The 18,616-nt window shown below is 37.4% G+C and overlaps 1 protein-coding gene and 1 long non-coding RNA gene across 2 annotated transcripts; one reads left to right on the top strand and one right to left on the bottom strand.

Moving 5' to 3' along the window:
• Positions 1 to 1,604: 1,604 nt before the first annotated feature.
• Positions 1,605 to 4,256, bottom strand: LOC125471234. Its single transcript, XR_007253537.1, has 3 exons — positions 4,177 to 4,256; positions 2,035 to 2,152; positions 1,605 to 1,939 (listed from the first exon to the last, which is right to left on the bottom strand). It is a non-coding gene; the product is annotated as an uncharacterized LOC125471234 (long non-coding RNA).
• Positions 4,257 to 15,099: 10,843 nt separating this feature from the next.
• Positions 15,100 to 17,999, top strand: LOC103967278 (peroxisomal acyl-coenzyme A oxidase 1). Its single transcript, XM_009380555.3, has 2 exons — positions 15,100 to 15,488; positions 15,635 to 17,999. Exons 1-2 carry the CDS (start codon positions 15,461 to 15,463, stop codon positions 17,644 to 17,646), a joined length of 2,040 nt encoding a protein of 679 aa, XP_009378830.1. The 5' UTR covers positions 15,100 to 15,460; the 3' UTR covers positions 17,647 to 17,999.
• Positions 18,000 to 18,616: the final 617 nt, after the last annotated feature.

Genomic DNA, 18,616 nt, shown 5'->3' with positions numbered 1-18,616 from the left:
TCACTGTACCAACATCGATTAGTGTTCACTGACAGTAAACCATCATCCCGTTTAATACTCTCATTCCTACTAGGGTCTGTATCGAACCAATAACACTTAAAAATGATGACTTGGCAACGGTCTTTGTAAAACAATTGGACCACACTTGTTAGTTTGCCATAGAAATCAATGTTTGCAATATCTCCTGCTCTTGTGACATGTACCCCATTTTTTTAGTACAAAGCTTGTCATCACGCTCAGCTCTCAAGAATTTTATGCCATTCACATGACACCATGAGTACAGTTCGATGCTTAGAGGTCCGATAGCCAAATTGTATAATTCCTCAGTATACGTAGGGGAATTGGTTTCCTTCATTATTTTCACCTAATTTAATCCAAAAATTTGACATGTTGGTTTTACCAAAAATTAAGACAACTAACATGCAATTTAGGAAAACAACCATCCAAAAAAACCCAAACAACTTACTTGCTCGTGAAACCAATGAGGAAACAAGTCACTGTGCTTCACGGCATATAAATGTGAAGGATATTTCAGCTTCATCAACTCTTCATACTCATCCAGGTACTCAATTATCTCGTCACAATTGTTAAGTATGAACCAATGAGCTACTTGCATGTCCCTTTTTGTGAACGAATCATCTCGTATTGGTTCGCCAAATGGTTGTATGATTTGGGCAAACACAGATAGTTTTTGCCTTCTCACACCACCGTTATTATTATGTTGTGGTCGATTGAAAGCTGTCTCAATGTCTTGTAAGTACATAGTGCAAAACCTATTCGTTTCAAACGCCACCCAAGCCTAGCTCCACAATTGATCATTCGGGCTTCGCCTTATTCCTTACACTATTCTTTAACTCACCCAGTAATCTGCAAAATAAAAATTTTTACGATTCAAATAAGTTAAATCATCAATTGTTCACGAAATAATAAATGACTAAGGACTTTATACCTTTCAATTAGATACATCCATCGATAGCCTCATATGACAAGTGAATCATCACGTGTACATGCTTATGAAGAAAGAAGGAAGAAAAATTTGTTTAAACTTGCAAAGGACTTCGAAAATGTTTGTGCGTAATTGTTGTATATCAGATTTTCGCAATGTCCTAGTAGATAATTGGGAAAAAAAACTCGCCAACAATAGAATCGGCTTCACCACATTTTCTGGCAAGAGGTGTCGAATACCAACTGGGAGCAAGTGTTGCAATATGACATGGCAATCGTGGCTCGTAAGCCCAGAAAATTTGCCCTTATCTACGTTTATGCATTGCCCAATATTTGAAGCAAACCTATCTGAAAATTTTACGGAGGATAGAAACTTTAAAAACTTTTTCCTTTTCTCCGGTTTTACTGAAAAAAAGATGCTAGGTCCTTTCTAGCTATCTCACCCTTCCTCGTCATCCGTAAACATGGCCTTATTCCCATTCGCTCCAAATCGATGCAAGCTTTGATTGTTTCTTTTGTTTTTCTCTCGATGTCTAATATAGTTCCAACCAATGTATCCCATGTTATTCTCAACATGCATAACATTGAGATTATGACGCAGTTTCAATTTTGACCAGTACGACAACTAAAACAACATACTTTTGTGTGTTTAGTTTAGATGGGTGTTTAGTGTGGTCTTATTTATCAATTTTCCAAAAGGACCAAAATCCAAACGATTCAAGGGCAATAAAATATTTTCTCCGGGCCATTCTCTGTGTCTTGGTTGAATCTCTGTTCCGTGGAAGAGTGTTGTCTCATTCTGATGCCACTCGTGGTCTCACAACAACCATCTACGTTGCCCTAGGTAACAAACTTTAACGGCGTGCCAAGAAGATGTTGTGTCCTCCTTGCAAACTGGGCATGCAAAATAACCCTTAAGACTCCACTTGAACATCATAACATACGTTGAAAAATCATTTATAGTCCACATCACTACTGCTCGCAAGGTGAACATCTGCCCAATTGATTTATTTTATATCAGAACACCGTTTTCCCACAAATCTTTCCGCTCATCGACCAACGGCCACAAATAAACATCAATAGACTTACCCGAACCCTCGGTTATCAACATAGTCATCATCATATATTCTTTCTTCATGCATTTCCAAGGTGGCAAATTGTACGAAATTGTAAAGATTGACCAAGTGTTGTGGTTATAATTTAATACCTAAAAGGAGAAGGACAAGTTAGTGCAAGCCATTGGCTGATAGTACAAAGTACGTTCTCTCTCTTTCTTTCACTAATTGATGCAAATCAAGAAAAAAGAAAAGGTCCAGAGAAAGAGATACAGAAAGACAAAGTGGTGAGGGACCCTTGATAAGAAACTTTGATAGTGGTATATCCACCGGCTTTCTATACAAAAACAATCAAAATATTTTGATTATTTTGATTAATTATCATGTTTTTTTATCAACATATTGCCTAGCAATGAGCGCGCGCGCACACACACACACATAATAGCCTTCATGCACACGCTCACGTGCGTGCATAAAATATTTTTTGAATCATAACGTGTTACGCGTGATTTACACGTTTTAAATGTATTTATATGCGTAAATTGACAAAAGGAAAGTCAAATATTTGAAGTAAATAAAAATCTTAGATCATGCAAAAAGAAACCCCTCATAAACCAATTAAAACATCTGAATCCACATAATAAAATCGGACTCTATAGAATTTACATTCAGAATAGAGAAAATAATATTTAATAAACAACTGATTGAATCACATTATTATTAGCCTATTGTGAGGCTAAGCCCAACCCCCTTCTCCTTAGTGTAGATAATATCGTTTGTTAAAAAAAATCATTTGACAACTAATTTAATCACATTATTATCCGCATGTGGAGTACTTTTTTTTTTTAACCGGCATTACACTCATCTTTAGATGTTTTGAATGTGTTTAAAAATAGAAAAAATAATTTGGAATGAACAGTTGATTGAATTACATTATTGCTATGCTATTGCGAGGTACTAATTAAAAAAAAGTACAAAAAAATAATTATTAAAAAAGTACTGTTAAAAAAACGAAAATACCCCTGCATTATTTGATGCATTATTTTAGGATGCCTTTGAATTTTTTTGTCTTGGGGACATTTTTGTCCAAATATTTTTGCTAAAGTTTGGTGACACCATAAAAGGCCACAAATAAACATCAATAGACTTTCCTGGATCCTCAGTTATCAACATAGTCTTCATAATATATTCTTTCTTCATACATTTCCAATGCGGCAAATTGTACGGAATTGTAAAGATTGATCAAGTGTTGTGGTTTTGATTTAATACCCAAAAGGAGAAGGACAAGTCAGTGCAAGCCATTAGCTGATAGTACAAAGTACGTTTTCTCTGTTTCCTTCACTGATTGATGCAAATCAAGAAAAAAGAAAAGGTCCACAGAGAGAGAGATGGAAAGACAAAGTGGCGAGGGACCCTTGATAAGAGACTTTGATAGTGGTATATCCACCGACTTTCCATACAAAAACAATCAAAATATTTTGATTAATTTGTGGTGAAATAAATGACTAATTATTATGTTTTTTAATCGACATATTGCCTAGCAATGAGCATAGACACACACACACATAATAGCCTTCATGCACACGCTCACGTGCGTGCATAAATATTTTTTAAATCATAGCGTGCTACGCGTGATTTACACGTTTTAAATGTATTTATATAAGTAAATTGACAAAAGGAAAGTCAAATATTTGAAGTAAATAAATAATCTTAGATCATGCTAAAAGAAACCCCTCATAAACCAATTAAAGCACCTGAATCCACATAATAAAATTGGCCTCTATAGAATTTACATTAAGAATAGAGAAACTAATATTTAATAAAAAACTGATTGAATCACATTATTATCCGCGTGCGAAATACCTTTTTTGTAATCGGCATTACACTCCTTTTAAGATGTTTTGAATGTCTTTAAAAATAGAGAAAATAATATGTAATGAACAACTGATTGAATCACATTATTGTTATCCTATTGTGAGGTGCTAATTAAAAAAAGTACAAAAAAATAATTATTAAAAAAGTACTGTTAAAATAATGAAAATACCCCTACAATATTTGAAGCATTATTTTGGGATGCCTTTGAAATTTTTTATCGTGGGGACATTTTTGTCCAAATATTTCTATTGAAGCTTGGTGACACCAAAAAGGCCCAAAAAAAAAAAATCAATAGACTTACCTGGATCCTCGATCATCAAAATATTCATCGTCATATATTCTTTCTTCATGCATTTCCAAGGTGGCAAATTGTACAGAATTGTAAGTATTGACTAAGTGTTATGGTTTTGATTTAATACCTAAACGGAGAAGGACAAGTCACTGTAAGCCATTGGCTGATAGTACAAAGTACGTTCTCTCTCTTTCCTTCACTGACAGATGCACATAAAGAAAAAATGAAAGGTCTAGAGAGAGAGACAGAAAGACAAAGTGGCGAGGGACCCTTGATAAGAGACTTTGATAGTGGCATATCCACCGGATTTCCATACAAAAACAATCGAATATTTTGATTAATTTGCGGTGAAATAAAATGACTAATTATTACGTTTTTTTAATTGACATATTGCCTAGCAATGAACATATATATGCATACTAGCCTTCATGCACATGCTCACGCACGTGCAGAAAATATGTTTTTGAATCATAGCGTGCTACGCGTGATTTACATATTTTGAATGTATTTATATGCTCCAATTGACAAAAGGAAAGTCAAATATTTGAAGTAAATGAATAATTTTAGATCATGCAAAAAGAAACCCCTCATAAACCAATTAAAGCAGCTGAATCTACATAATAAAATCGGTCTCTATAGAATTTACATTAAGAATAAAGAAAATAGTATTTAATAAAGAACTAATTGACTCACATTATTGTTACCCCATTGTGAGGTTAAGCCAACCCCCTTCCCCTTAGTGTTGATAATATTGTTTGTTAAAATAAAATCATTTGACAACTAATTTAATCACATTATTATCCGCGTACGAAATACCTTTTTTTATAACCGGCATTAGACTCCTCTTAAGATGTTTTTAACGTGTTTAAAAATAGGGAAAATAATATGGAATGAACAATTGATTGAAACATATTATTGCTATCCTATTTTGAAGTACTAATTAAAAAAAATTACAAAAATAATAATTAAAAATGTACTGTTAAAATAACGAAAATACCCCTACATTATTTGATGCATTATTTTGGGATGCCTTTGAAATGTTTTGTCTTGGGGACATTTTTGTCCAAATATTTTTGTTGAAACATGGTGACACCAAAAATGGCCACAAATAAACATCAATAGACTTACCCAAATCCCCGGTTATCAACATAGTCTTCATCATATATTCTTTTTTCATGCATTTCGAAGGTGGCAAATTTTACGGAATTGTAAAGATTGACCAAGTGTTGTGATTTTGATTTAATAGCCAAACGGAGAAAGACAAGTCAGTGCAAGCCATTGGCTGCTAGTACAATGTACTTTCTCTCTCTTTCCTTCACTAACTGATGCAAATAAAGAAAAAAGGAAAGGTCCAGAGAGAGATAGAAAGACAAAGTGGCGACAGACCCTTCATAAGAGACTTTGATAGGGGCATATCCACCGAATTTCCATACAAAAACAATCAAATTATTTTGATTAATTTGCGGTGAAATAAAATGACTAATTATTATGTTTTTTAATTGACATATTGCCTAGCAATGAGCTCACACACACACACACTAGCCTTCATGCATGCGCAAATATATACTAGCCTTCATGCACACGCGTAAAATGACTAATTATTATGTTTTTAATCGACATATTGCCTAGCAATGAGCGTGCGCATGCGCACACACACACTAGCCTTCATGCATGCGCGTATATATACTAGCCTTCATGCACACGCTCACGCGCATGCAGAAAATATTTTTTGATCACAACGTGCTAATAGCAATAAGTCCTGTTTGAAGAGGCTCGTATACAGAACATCTCGAAATAATACCAGGAGCGGGAGACTCAATTAATCAAGATTCAGAAGATGAAATTTCACCCCGACCATCAATAGGTGTGATTTACATGTTTTAAATGTATTTATATGCGTAAATTGGCAAAAGGAAAGGCAAATATTTGAAGTAAATGAATAATCTTAGATCATGCTAAAAGAAAATCCTCATAAACCAATTAAAGCAGCTGAATCCACATAATAAAATCGGCCTCTATCGAATTTACAATAAGAATAGAGAAAATAATATTTAATAAACAACTGATTGAATCACATTATTGCTAGCCCATTGTGAGGCTAAGCTCAACCCCTTCCCCTTAGTGTAGATAATAACGTTTGTTAAAAAAAAAAAATCATTTGACAACTAATTTAATCACATTTTTATCCGCATGCGAAATACCTTTTTTTTTTTTAACCGGCATTACACTCATCTTTAGATGTTTTGAACGTGTTTAAAAATAGAGAAAATAATATGGAATGAACAGCTGATTGAATTGCATTATTGCTATGCTATTGTGAGATACTAATTAAAAAAAAGTACAAAAAAATAATTATTAAGAAAGTACTGTTGAAAAAACCGAAAATAACCCTACATTATTTGATGCATTATTTTGGGATGCTTTTAAATTTTTTTGTCTTGGGGACATTTTTGTCCAAATATTTTTGCTGAAGTTTGGTGACACCATAAAAGGCCACAAATAAACATTAATAGACTTACCTGGATCCTCGGTTATCAACATAGTCTTCATCATGTATTCTTTCTTCATGCATTTCCAATGTGGCAAATTGTATGGAATTGTAAAGATTGACCAAGTGTTGTGGTTTTGATTTAATACCCAAACGGAGAAGGACAAGTTAGTGTAAGCCATTGGCTGATAGTACAAAGTACGTTCTCTCTATTTCCTTCACTAACTGATGCAAATAAAGAAAAAAGGAAAGGTCCAGAGAGAGAGACAGTAAGACAAAGTGGCGAGGGACCCTTGATAAGTGACTTTGATAGTGGCATATCCACCGTATTTCCATACAAAAAGAATCAAAATATTTTGATTAATTTGCTGTGAAATAAAATGACTAATTATTATGTCTTTTTAATCGACATATTGTGTGACAGCCCGTCCCAAAATATTACAACGTACGTGTGAAAAGACAAGATTGCCCTTAGTTCGTTTTCTTTACGTTTTGTGGTTATTTTTGGTTGGTTGTTGGCTAATGGTGGACCATACACTTCCCTCACTGTTTTCTCCCTTTCCCTGCATCTGTCTCGAGCCCTATTCCCTTCCCATTTCCTTTGAAACGTAAGGACACACCCACACACCCATCGAACCTTCACAGATCGTGGAATCCAAGCACATTTTCAGACTCGTGAGGCTTGTAGGAGTCCAACCATGCCCATTTCAGGTAAGAACACCTTCGTTTTCACGTCGATTATACGATGTCCGATTTGAGGTACTGTTCATGCACACGTGATTTCTCACGTTTTAGGGAATTTCAAGCTTGTAGGTAGCTTGGTGAGGTCCCTAGGAGGCTCGGGGTGGTTCGTTTGATGATTTTGGACGTCGGGATCACTAGTTTCGAAGTTGGCCGGAGTTGGGTTGATTTTTCAGGTGAGATTTTGTGGATTTTAGCCCTTGAAAGTGGTATGATTGTGTTCCTCTAGTTCTAAGCTTCATTTTGGTTCCAATTTTGTGAAATTTGGATGAAAAACGAAGAAGATATCAACGTTTAAAAATTTCCTGATTTTCCGGCACCGGAGGCTCGCTGGAGAAGACGACGGAATATTCCGTCAAGTCTGATGGAATATTCTTGACGTCGTTGACAGAAACCGTTAGGGATAACGGAATATTCCCTCACGGCGTCAGTTGATGCCGTCAACGTGCCAGGCACGTGCCTGCGCGTGGTCGGCGCATGGGGGTGCGTGCAGCGGTGAAAAATTATTTTAAAATTATGGGGATGTTCCTGAGGTTGAGTAGATCATGTTGGTGTATTCATACACCCCATTTGAGCATTGTATGAGAAGTTATTTCTAAAGTTTGGTTATGTGCTTTAAAATTAACGTTTTTATAGTTGTTTCGCATATAGGTGAGACGTACCCCGAGGACGAGCGTGGTCACTCGAGGCAGAGGGGTTACGACCCTTCCACTTACCAGTGAGTGGGCTTTTGGTTTTCCGTAAATACCTATATACTTATATTTTTCCCAGTAATTGATTGAATTGTCATTTGCCACATGCCATGCATTAGATTATCGTTATTTATGCATTGTTAGTTACATTATTAGTTGTATATATATACACATATGCATGTTGGGTGCTGCGGACGCACAGTTAAGTGCCAGGTAAGTGTTATTCATGTTTACTTTCGGTAGCGACTCGAGATGGTTAGAGAGCTCATAACCTGCATCCCGGTGTTAGTGCTCCCTCCCAGAGTAGGGCACAGTCCTTCACGTGATGTTCACCTCCCGCACCACACGCTCAGCTTGGATCCAAGTTAGGTGCACAGTCCTGTCGTACAGACCACATTAGGTGGTTCCGACTCGTAGGTGACCCGCCATTATTCGCACAGCCTTCACGTGATCGTAGCACTAGAGCGTTTATATGTATTACATCCAGGCCTGTCGTACAGACCACTTTAGGTGGTTCCGACTCGTGGGCAGGTTTAGTTAGTTATTGAGATTTGAGCTCTAGATTTAGCCGTACAGGTCACGTTAGGTGACTCCGGCTGCCAGACTATATGATATTGAGATGATTTTTACCTGAGCACTTGCATTTCATTGTGAGATTTGGCATGGCATATCCTGATGCATGATTGGTATATATATATATATATATATATATATATATATATATATATATATATATATATTTATATGTACATATGTTTATTTTTGGGAAGTATACAGGTTTTACGGCGATGAGTTAGAACTTATTTGTTAAATGGTTTTCGAAAAGCTTTGTTTTTGCCCACTCATGCTTTTGTTTTGCGCCCCTCCAGGTTCTAGCTATCTAGCAGGTTTGGTGGTTTCCCAGAGAGCTTTGCCGGCATTTCTGACAGACGATCACCAGTGTAGGGCCACCTTCGGGTGTACTGTTGTCGCGTCATTTTAGTTTGGACTGCTTTAGGCGTTATGCTCTGAACTTGTGTCTCACTTACGCTAGCACTTATTACTATTACCTTATGTATACTAGTTTTATTTATTTGTACTTCTTCTATTATTGTTTTATTAGCTTCCACATTGTGCACATGGTTACGTCACCTCCGCGTGATGGCCAGCACGCCCTGATCTCGGTTGGGGTGTGTCGGTTTTGGTATCAGAGCCTAACCCTGGTCGTGTGGTGTGCCGACGAGGACGTCGGGCCCCTAAGGGGGGTGGATTGTGACATCCCACATCGCCTATGAGAGTGATCCTTAAATGTATATTCCCATCCCTACCTAGCACGAGGCCTTTTGGGAACTCACTGGCTTCGGGTTCCGTAGGAACTCCGAAGTTAAGCGAGAAAGGGGCTAGAGCAATCCCATGATGGGTGACCCACTGGGAAGTTGCTCGTGAGTTCCCAAAAACAAAACCGTGAGGGAATGGTAAGCCAAAAGCGGACAATATTGTGCTACGGTGGTGGAGCGGGCCTGAGAAGTGGTCCACCCCAGGCCGGGATGTGACATATTGCCTAGCAATGAGCATACGCAAGGAGCGCGCACACACACACACGCACTAGCCTTCATGCATGTGGGTATATATACTAGCCTTCATGCACATGCTCATGTGCGTGCAGAAAATATTTTTTAAAACACAATGTGCTACACGTGATTTACACGTTTTAAATGTATTTATATACGTAAATTGACAAAAGGAAAGTTAAATATTTGAAGTAAATGAATAATCTTAGATCATGCTAAAAGAAACCCCTCATAAACCAATTAAAGTAGATGAATCTACATTATAAAATCGGTCTCTATAGAATTTACATTAAGAATAGCGAAAATAATATTTCATAAACAACTGATTGAATCACATTATTGCTAGTCCATTGTGAGGCTAAGCCCACCCCTCTTCCCCTTAGTGTAGATAATATCATTTGTTAAAAAAAAAATCATTTGACAACTAATTTAAACACATTATTATCCGCGTGCGAAATGCCTTTTCTATAACCGGCATTACACTCCTCTTATGTTTTGAACGTGTTTAAAAAAAGAGAAAATAATATGGAATTAATAGCTGATTAAATCACATTATTGCTATTTTATTGTGAGGTACTAATTAAAAAAAAAGTACAAAAATATAATTATTAAAAAAATACTGTTAAAATGACAAAAATACCCCTACATTATTTGATGCATTATTTTGGGATGCCTTTGAAATTTTTTGTCTTAGGGATACTTTTGTTGAAGCTTGGTGACACCAAAAAGGGCTTAAAAAAGTATGGTTAAAATGACGGAAATACCCCTACATTATTTGATGCATTATTTTGGGATGCCTTTGAAATTTTTTGTCATGGGGACATTTTTGTCCAAATATTTTTGTTGAAGCTTGATGATACCAAAAAGGGCCACAAATAAACATCAATTTTACCCGGATCCTTGGTTATCAACATAGTCATCATCATATATTCTTTCTTCATGCATTTCCAAGGTGGCAATTTGTATGGAATTGTAAAGATTGATCAAGTGTTGTGGTTTTGATTTAATACCCAAACAAAAAAGGACAAGTCAGTGCAAGCCATTGGCTGCTAGTACAAGGTACGTTCTCTCTCTCTTTCCTTCACTAACTGATGCAAATAAAGAAAAAAGGAAAGGTCCAAAGAGAGAGAGAGACAGAAAGATAAAGTGACAAGGAACCCTTGATAAAAGACTTTGATAGTGGCATGTCCACCAGATTTCCATACAAAGGGTCGGTCAGAAAATGAGAATTGATTGGTGCCAACCCCAGCATTATCCAAATGAACGGGGCCATAGCTTTGGACAATCTTGAATGGGGGATTGTTGGGATTTGAGAGGATGTGGTATCATATTTTAGCTGCCTTGGTTGGTCCATGTTCCCACAGTACGAAGTTAGCAGCCTAACTAGACATTAGATAAGCATCTGCACGCACCTATGAACATTTGTAACCATTGTAAAACATATGTACCATGTTTTCTTTTTCTGTTTCCGCTTACACGTCATGTTTCATGTTTTTCTTTGTTAGTTTGTTAAACTTATATTTGCAAAAATTTTGCACTTACACATGATGCATGTAAGGATACCATAACTTCACCGGTTAACTTGGTTCCATTCAGCTCCAAATTGATCAAATTGTATAAAAAAGAAAATGAACAGAACTAGAAATTCGATTTGATCCTTCAGTTTGCTGGTACTTTTTCTCAGCCCTAATGCCTATATATGTTACGAGAAAATATATAGTAGTCAGAATACGCTCACAAAGGATGAGTGCATAATAGAGCCCGTTTCTTTGTGAACATGTATGAAAATCCAACTGATCGTTAGACTGACCTCCCAAATCTTTTTCCTCTAGTACGTACTGAATGTGCAATATGTTATTTATATTTTGCTTTGTGAAAGTAGAGAACAAGGAGCATCTCACTTCACTATGGTCATACTACTATGTGTGTGTGTCATGCCAGCTAGAAAGAGAGAGATTCAATGAGTCAATAATAATACTAAGAACATAAATCAAGACACCCTAAGAGCAGTCTAGAAGATGAAGAGAGAGGGAAATAGGGTTTTAGTGAACTGAAAAGAAAAGGGATGAGGAGGCAGTTTTCTGTGTGATTTGATCATCAAGTCCCCATCTCTCTTTCTCCATGTAACCCCACACATCTCAGTCATATGTCCTCAACTGCAGAGATATAGATGCCCTAAGCTATTCCATCTCTATGATCGTTAGTCCATTTCAGTCTTCTGTTAGCCAAAGAAGCTCACATCATCCTTCAACCCCACTCAATTGAGTGCAATCATGGCGAGGGCAATCATGGCCATTCATATCTATCCCACTTAACCTTAATCAATTCATGATTAGCATAATCTAATTATCAACCTAATCGAAAACATTCTGCATGCGTGTTTCCATCAGTTAAAAGCATACATATTTTTGTATTCTCCAACTTAAGCTCTATAGGATAAGTCTGGCTTCCACACCAGCAACGGATTTCTGTTTGTATTAAGGGTCTGTTTGCTTAATAGTTTTTACTATATATCTATTCTTAAGCATTCTTGGTGGAATTCTTAGTTATTGGAAAGTAACGCATAATTTTTTGTGAAATCCTTGTCGTTTTATTTTGAGCTATCATTTTAAACCTCGACTCTTTGCATATTATCTAATACTTCATTTTCCTTATAGAACAATACACAATTATTTTTGCACGCTTGAATTTTTTCATAACCTAATCCCAGACCATTCAACACCTTCTTTGCATTTTTGTGATCTTTAGGCAAACAATTATCCTTTGGAAGCATCCTCTTGAAAAAGCCCAAAAATAATCAAAGAACTGGTTGGACATACGAAATTTTATTTTTCCATGCATCAACTCCACAATAGCCGTTAGTACCGAAAAATCCTCGCAACCGGGATATAATTCTTGTTTGAAACTTTTTAATAGTTTTTCATAATTTTTAAATGCTCCACTATCCATGCTTCAAGGGACTTCATCTCCCCCTTCCTGGTCAAAATTGGTTGAGGCGTTTGGAAAAGCATCTTCTAGGATATCCATAATTTGTTTGTTTGGATCAACATAAGATTCAACTGCCTCAATTTAATGGGTTCACATGTCAAGATAAAGCATGTACCAATCATTCCCCATGATGATTCCAAGTGGTATATGTCTCCATCATACCATGTCTTACTAAATGGTATCGAACATTTTCATAATTTTCAACCATTGAATTATTACAGTTCCTACAGGGACATCGAATTATAGGTGAACCCTGGTTGTGTGCCATCGTGAAATCAATAAACTAATTTATTCCATCCAGATATTCGTCTGCAATTCTGTTAGAATTGTGTATCCACTATCTGTCCATATTGCATGCAAACAAAACAAAATCACAATGGTTACAAACACTTCAATTATAACATGCCACCTTATGCCTCCAGTAAGGGTCCTATCCCATTCAGGAATGTATAGCTACGTGTCGTATTTTACGGCTCTATCAGATTAGATTTCGACGCCGAAGAAATTTGGTACCATATCACTACAATTCTTCAATTGCAGCACGTATATATTAAATACATACGCAACACTATGCATAGATATACTACCAAATTTCTCCTTATCGAAATCTAATCTGTGAACCACAAACTACGACGCATAACTATGCATTCCTAAATTGTCCAAAAAATGGGACAATTCAAGAATTAATTAGACCGCAGTCATGCTTTCGCATCCATGCGCGAAATCCAACTAATTCTCAAATGGGAAACTAAGTTTTTGAATCCTCTGACTCAGATAACTGATCGTCTAAAGTAAAAAACTTCAGCTGGAAATGTTTCGTGTGCATTGTTTTTGCCGCCAAAAAAAGACTTGCGTTCTTTCCCTTGGTTTGCGCGACGACGTTGTTTTTTCATCTTGCAAAGATCTGTTTGCGATGAAAATTGTCGTTACGCAATGTTCGACAATTTTGCACGACGATGTCTCTTTTTCGTTGCGCTATACTACCTTTAACGACGAATTTTGCTTCGTCGCTTAAAATTCTGTCGCACAAATAGTTTTTTCTACTTGTGATTGTAATTTGATTCTTATAATTTGACATCTCCTTTGGAGATGGTCTTAAGGCATAGTCAATTGAATTTTAAATTATTATATTGTAAGAATATGAGTATGAGATAGAGAAGTTTTAGGACCGGCTATAGGTGTTCAATTTGATAGAAAATCTTGTTGATAAAAGGAATGCTAATCCTTCTCAAAGAGGGATTTTGTATAGTATTAATGGAGTGTTGACTAAAGAGGGATTTTGTATAGCATTAATGGCATGTTTACAAAACCGGAATGAAGGTAGAAGAAATGGAATTGAATTCTTCTCAAAGTGATTCCGGTGTTTACCAAATTTTGGGAATGAAAAAATTAGTGGGCTCTACCCAAAATCAGTAATTGGATTCCTGATATCCTCGGAATCCAAATACTGACTTGAAGGTGACAATTGAATTTCGGAAGAAAGCTAACATCCATAATCAAACTTCTTTACCGAAATTGCCCTGCCTCTCCTATCTGCCTCCCACGATTCAACCACCCAAAGCACACACCCATCCCCACCCTTAACCAATGTAGACCATCGCACCACCTCCCAGACTGCCAAGACCTATCACCCACTGGCGAAGCTACAGAAGGATCGCCCCTCCGCTCATCTGAAATCACCACTAAAAGTCCAGATTTCGCCCCTCAAATCTTTCGAACCTGCATAAAACTGGGTATGCTGACGTGTTTATGGAAGGCTTGCTGCTACCCTTCAACAATATGCCGCCCGTCAAATCTAGAAAGTTGAAGCTTAGATGGAGAGAATGAGAAATAGCTAGAGAGACTGAGAGAGAGGATGTTCTATTAGCTGTTTTACCGACAAAAATCGACGACGACCCACTGCCGGATGAGCCGACATTATCACACCACCTGTTCGGCTTTTCTGTTAAATGATTGGTCCATCAGTATTAGCGTACTGAGAGATTCACGTCTGAAAGTCTCACCACTCAAGATTTCTCTCAGATTCCCGGAAAATGGATACCAAATTCTCATGATCCTAACAAAAGGCTGACATGATAGCTGTGCTTCGAAAATCATGGTACCACCTCAGGCTGTCGATAAGGCGCCTGACCCGAGTTCCCACTTGGGACGCCATTGTATTGACGGTGGCAAGCGAGACAGTGTTGAACGGACGGAGAGAACGACGTGAAAAGGAATTGAAAAAAAAAAATAGAAAAAAAAATAATGATGTAGAGAACCGTGGGTTCTAGAAAGCTGTTGGGAGACTTATTTCAGTGTAAAAAAATGCATCAATATTTTCCAATATTTTCCAACGGGAATTGTTAATATTTTAATAAAACTATATATATGTATGTATGTATGTATGTATTTATGTGTGTGTGAAATTGTATTAAAAAGTTATGAATTTTTCTATTATTTAGATTAAGGGTATTTTTACTAATCATATTAATTTTCATTCCGATTCAGGTGAACTGGTAAACAACTTATATGAATTTCGTTTCATTTTTACTCTGATTCCAGAATATTTAAGTAAACACCTTCAACATGAATCTGATTCTGACTGTTTCTCAATCCAATTCCTCTACTTTGATTACGGTTATGTAAACGCGCCCTAAGATCAGAACAAGGAAACGAGCACTTGTTTCCTATATGGATTTTAATAGGGAATCCTAATCTGTTATGGTAAAGATTATATGTATATATATAGTGGCCTCTCTTCTCAAAGAACACACGCTCATATTTGGACTTAAACCTATAAGTCGAGCTCTTGATAATCTGCGAGAGAACAGAAGGCACACTGAAAGCTTGCTGCCATGGCCTCGAGTTCTGCAACTGGTGCAGGTATGCTCTTCTTGCTGGTTTTCTCATATACATAAACTGTTTATTTCTCTCTAAGTTGTAGTTCATGTTTTGGTCTTGGTGTTTGTGATTTCTATGCTAACACATATACTGTTCAACTTTGTGTTTGTATGAAATGATTTGTTCAGATCATTTGGCGCATGAGAGGAGCAAGGCTAAGTTTGATGTTGAGGCAATGAAGATCGTCTGGGCGGGTTCTCCCCACGAATTTCGAGTCTCTGATCGAATGGCTCACCTCGTGGCTAGTGATCCGAGCTTTCGACGGGAGAATAGAGCTGTGCTAAGTAGGAAGGAGTTGTTCACAAAGGCTCTGAAAAAAGCTGCTCATTCCTGGAAAAGGATCATTGAGCTTGGGCTTTCAGATGAAGAGGCTTCGTGGCTATGGTTTTATGTGGATGAACTGACATTCGCTTACATTCATTGGGGAATGTTTGTGCCCGCTATCAAAGGGTCAGGCACGGAAGAGCAGCAAAACAAGTGGTTGCCGTTGGCAACCACGATGCGCATAATTGGTACTTATGCACAAACTGAACTCGGACATGGCTCGAATGTTCAAGGGATTGAGACCACCGCGACATTTGATCCAACGACTGACGAGTTCATCATCCATAGTCCTACACTCAGCTCGAGCAAATGGTGGTCTGGTGGATTGGGGAAGATTGCAACTCACGCTGTTGTCTATGCCCGGGTTATTACTCATGACGGCCAAGATCATGGCGTGAATGGCTTCATTGTCCAAATTCGGAGTTTGGATGATCACTTGCCTCTTCCGGGCGTAACAGTTGGTGATATAGGAACAAAATTTGGAAGCGGAGCTTTCAATTCCGTGGACAATGGTGTTCTAAGATTTGATCACGTGCGAATACCAAGAAATCAAATGCTGATGAGGGTGGCACATGTCACAAGAGAAGGAAAATATGTGCTGTCCAATGTTCCTAGGCAGCTGCTTTATGGAACTATGGTTTATGTGAGGAAAGTTATTGTAGTTGATTCTTCAATTGCTTTATCAAGAGCAGTGTGTATAGCTGCTCGATATAGCAGTGTTCGTCGACAATTTGGTTCACAAAATCGTGAGATTAATGGTATCGCGGTTGAGACCCCAGTGATTGAGTACAAGACTCAGCAAAGTAGACTTTTTTCTCTGTTAGCTTCTGCCTATGCTTTCAGATTCATTGGTGAGTGGCTGAAAAGCCTATATACCGATTTGACACAAAAACTGGAAGCGAATGACTTTTCAACATTAGCTGAAGCTCATGCATGCACGGCGGGTTTGAAGTCCTTGACTACATCTTCAGCTGTTCATGGGATTGAAGAATGCCGGAAACTATGTGGTGGCCATGGATACCTAAATAGCAGCGGGCTTCCCGAGTTATATGCTGTTTTCGCACCTGCGTGTACGTATGAAGGGGACAACACTGTTCTGCTTTTGCAGGTTGCAAGGTTCCTCATGAAGACTATTTCTCAGCTTCCGCATTCGGATCAAACTCATAAGCTTTCTGGAACAATGGCTTATATGGCTCTGATGGATCATTATTTGATCAAATATTGCTGTAGTGTTGAAAAAGCCGAGGACTGGTTGAAAGCCGATGTAATACTCAAGGTATTCGAAGCAAGGGCCATTAGAATGTGTGTTGCTTGTGCTCAAAATCTTGCCAAGTTTGCAGATCCATCAGAAGGGTTTTCTGAACTCTCACCAGATTTAGTAGAGGCTGCAATTGCTCACTGCCAGTTGATCGTTGTCTCCAAATTCATTGAGAAATTGCAGCAGAAAATTGAAGGAAACGGAGTAAAACAACAATTGGAGACCCTCTGCTACTTATATGCTTTGCATCTGATTCACAAATATTCAGGGGATTTTATTTCCACGGGTAGCTTGAATCCCAAGCAAGCTTCACTTGCCAATGATCAACTTAGAGCTCTGTATGCCGAGGTTCGTCCAAATGTTATTGCCCTTGTTGATGCATTTAATTACACTGACCATTTTCTTGGCTCAATTCTTGGATGCTACGATGGGAATGTGTATCCAAAACTGTATGATGAGGCTTGGAAAGATCCGCTCAATGACTCAGTTGTAACTGATGGCTATCCTGAATACATCAAACCTCTCCTCAATCAGCAGCTCCTAAATGCAAGGTTATGAATTTTATTTAATTTCTCTAGCGATATTGGAAGAGTGGGAAATCGAACTACGGATCTCAGACGCAGAAGTGAATGCTAGGCTATGATTTAAGAAGAATAAGGTAAAGCAACCATCTCGGTAGCAACTTTATGTTTTGTTTTCCTTTATGCTTCTTGTCCAAAGAACAATATATAACTTTTCTCCTTTAGTTATCAACTAGCAATGGATGCCCGTGCGATGCTGCAGGGTTGAAAATACTACGAAAATTCTGTTTATTTACATACAAAAGATAATAAAACTTGATGTGTATGCATAATATTTACATATAAAAGTATGTAAATAAATTTGGTGGATGGTCATATTTTCATACCAAAGATGGATGCTCGATGTGTATGTACACAATATTTACCTAGCAAACGTCTCTTTGACCGTCGGACTCGTGAACTTTAAGAGATATGTCAATTGGTCCTTTACTTTGATTGCACACTGCATCAAGTTAAAGCTCCCACCAACTGGAGAAAAATACCATGCTACATCTTATTTGTGTGCCGCATGTACTGTTCATTGTTCAAGGAGTTGGGATTTCTGCCATCTTCGATAAGGAAAATTGCAGCTTCTGGGACATGAGAAAGGAGGAAAAAAAAGTTGGACTCTATAATGTGTATTTGCTTAATGGTAATCTGTGGTGCAATTATAAAATTACAGCAGAAATATTTGCTTAATGGTAATCTGTGGTAATCTGTGGTAGAATTTAAAATGTTTACCTATCAATCGTCCACCATTAAGTTGTTAAACTCCAATTCCACCAAACCGAACTCTACTATTCCCTCTGGCATCAAATGAAAGCTGCATATGAAATCAACGTCGTATAGCATTATAACTTTTAACCATACCGATGATGTTGAAGTGAATAACTAAAATGAAGAGTAAACATTCGCGTACAATAGATTTACAAGTATCAACATTAAAGAACATAGCTAGGTGTATTAAG

Source organism: the organism of the source record quoted next, unplaced genomic scaffold (assembly GCF_019419815.1).
Source record: "Pyrus x bretschneideri cultivar Hongxiangsu unplaced genomic scaffold, Pyrus_bretschneideri_v1 Contig6, whole genome shotgun sequence".
NCBI lineage: Eukaryota > Viridiplantae > Streptophyta > Magnoliopsida > Rosales > Rosaceae > Pyrus > Pyrus x bretschneideri.
Note: the sequence above shows the minus strand (reverse complement) of the source record. Positions and strands in the feature narration are given on the sequence as shown.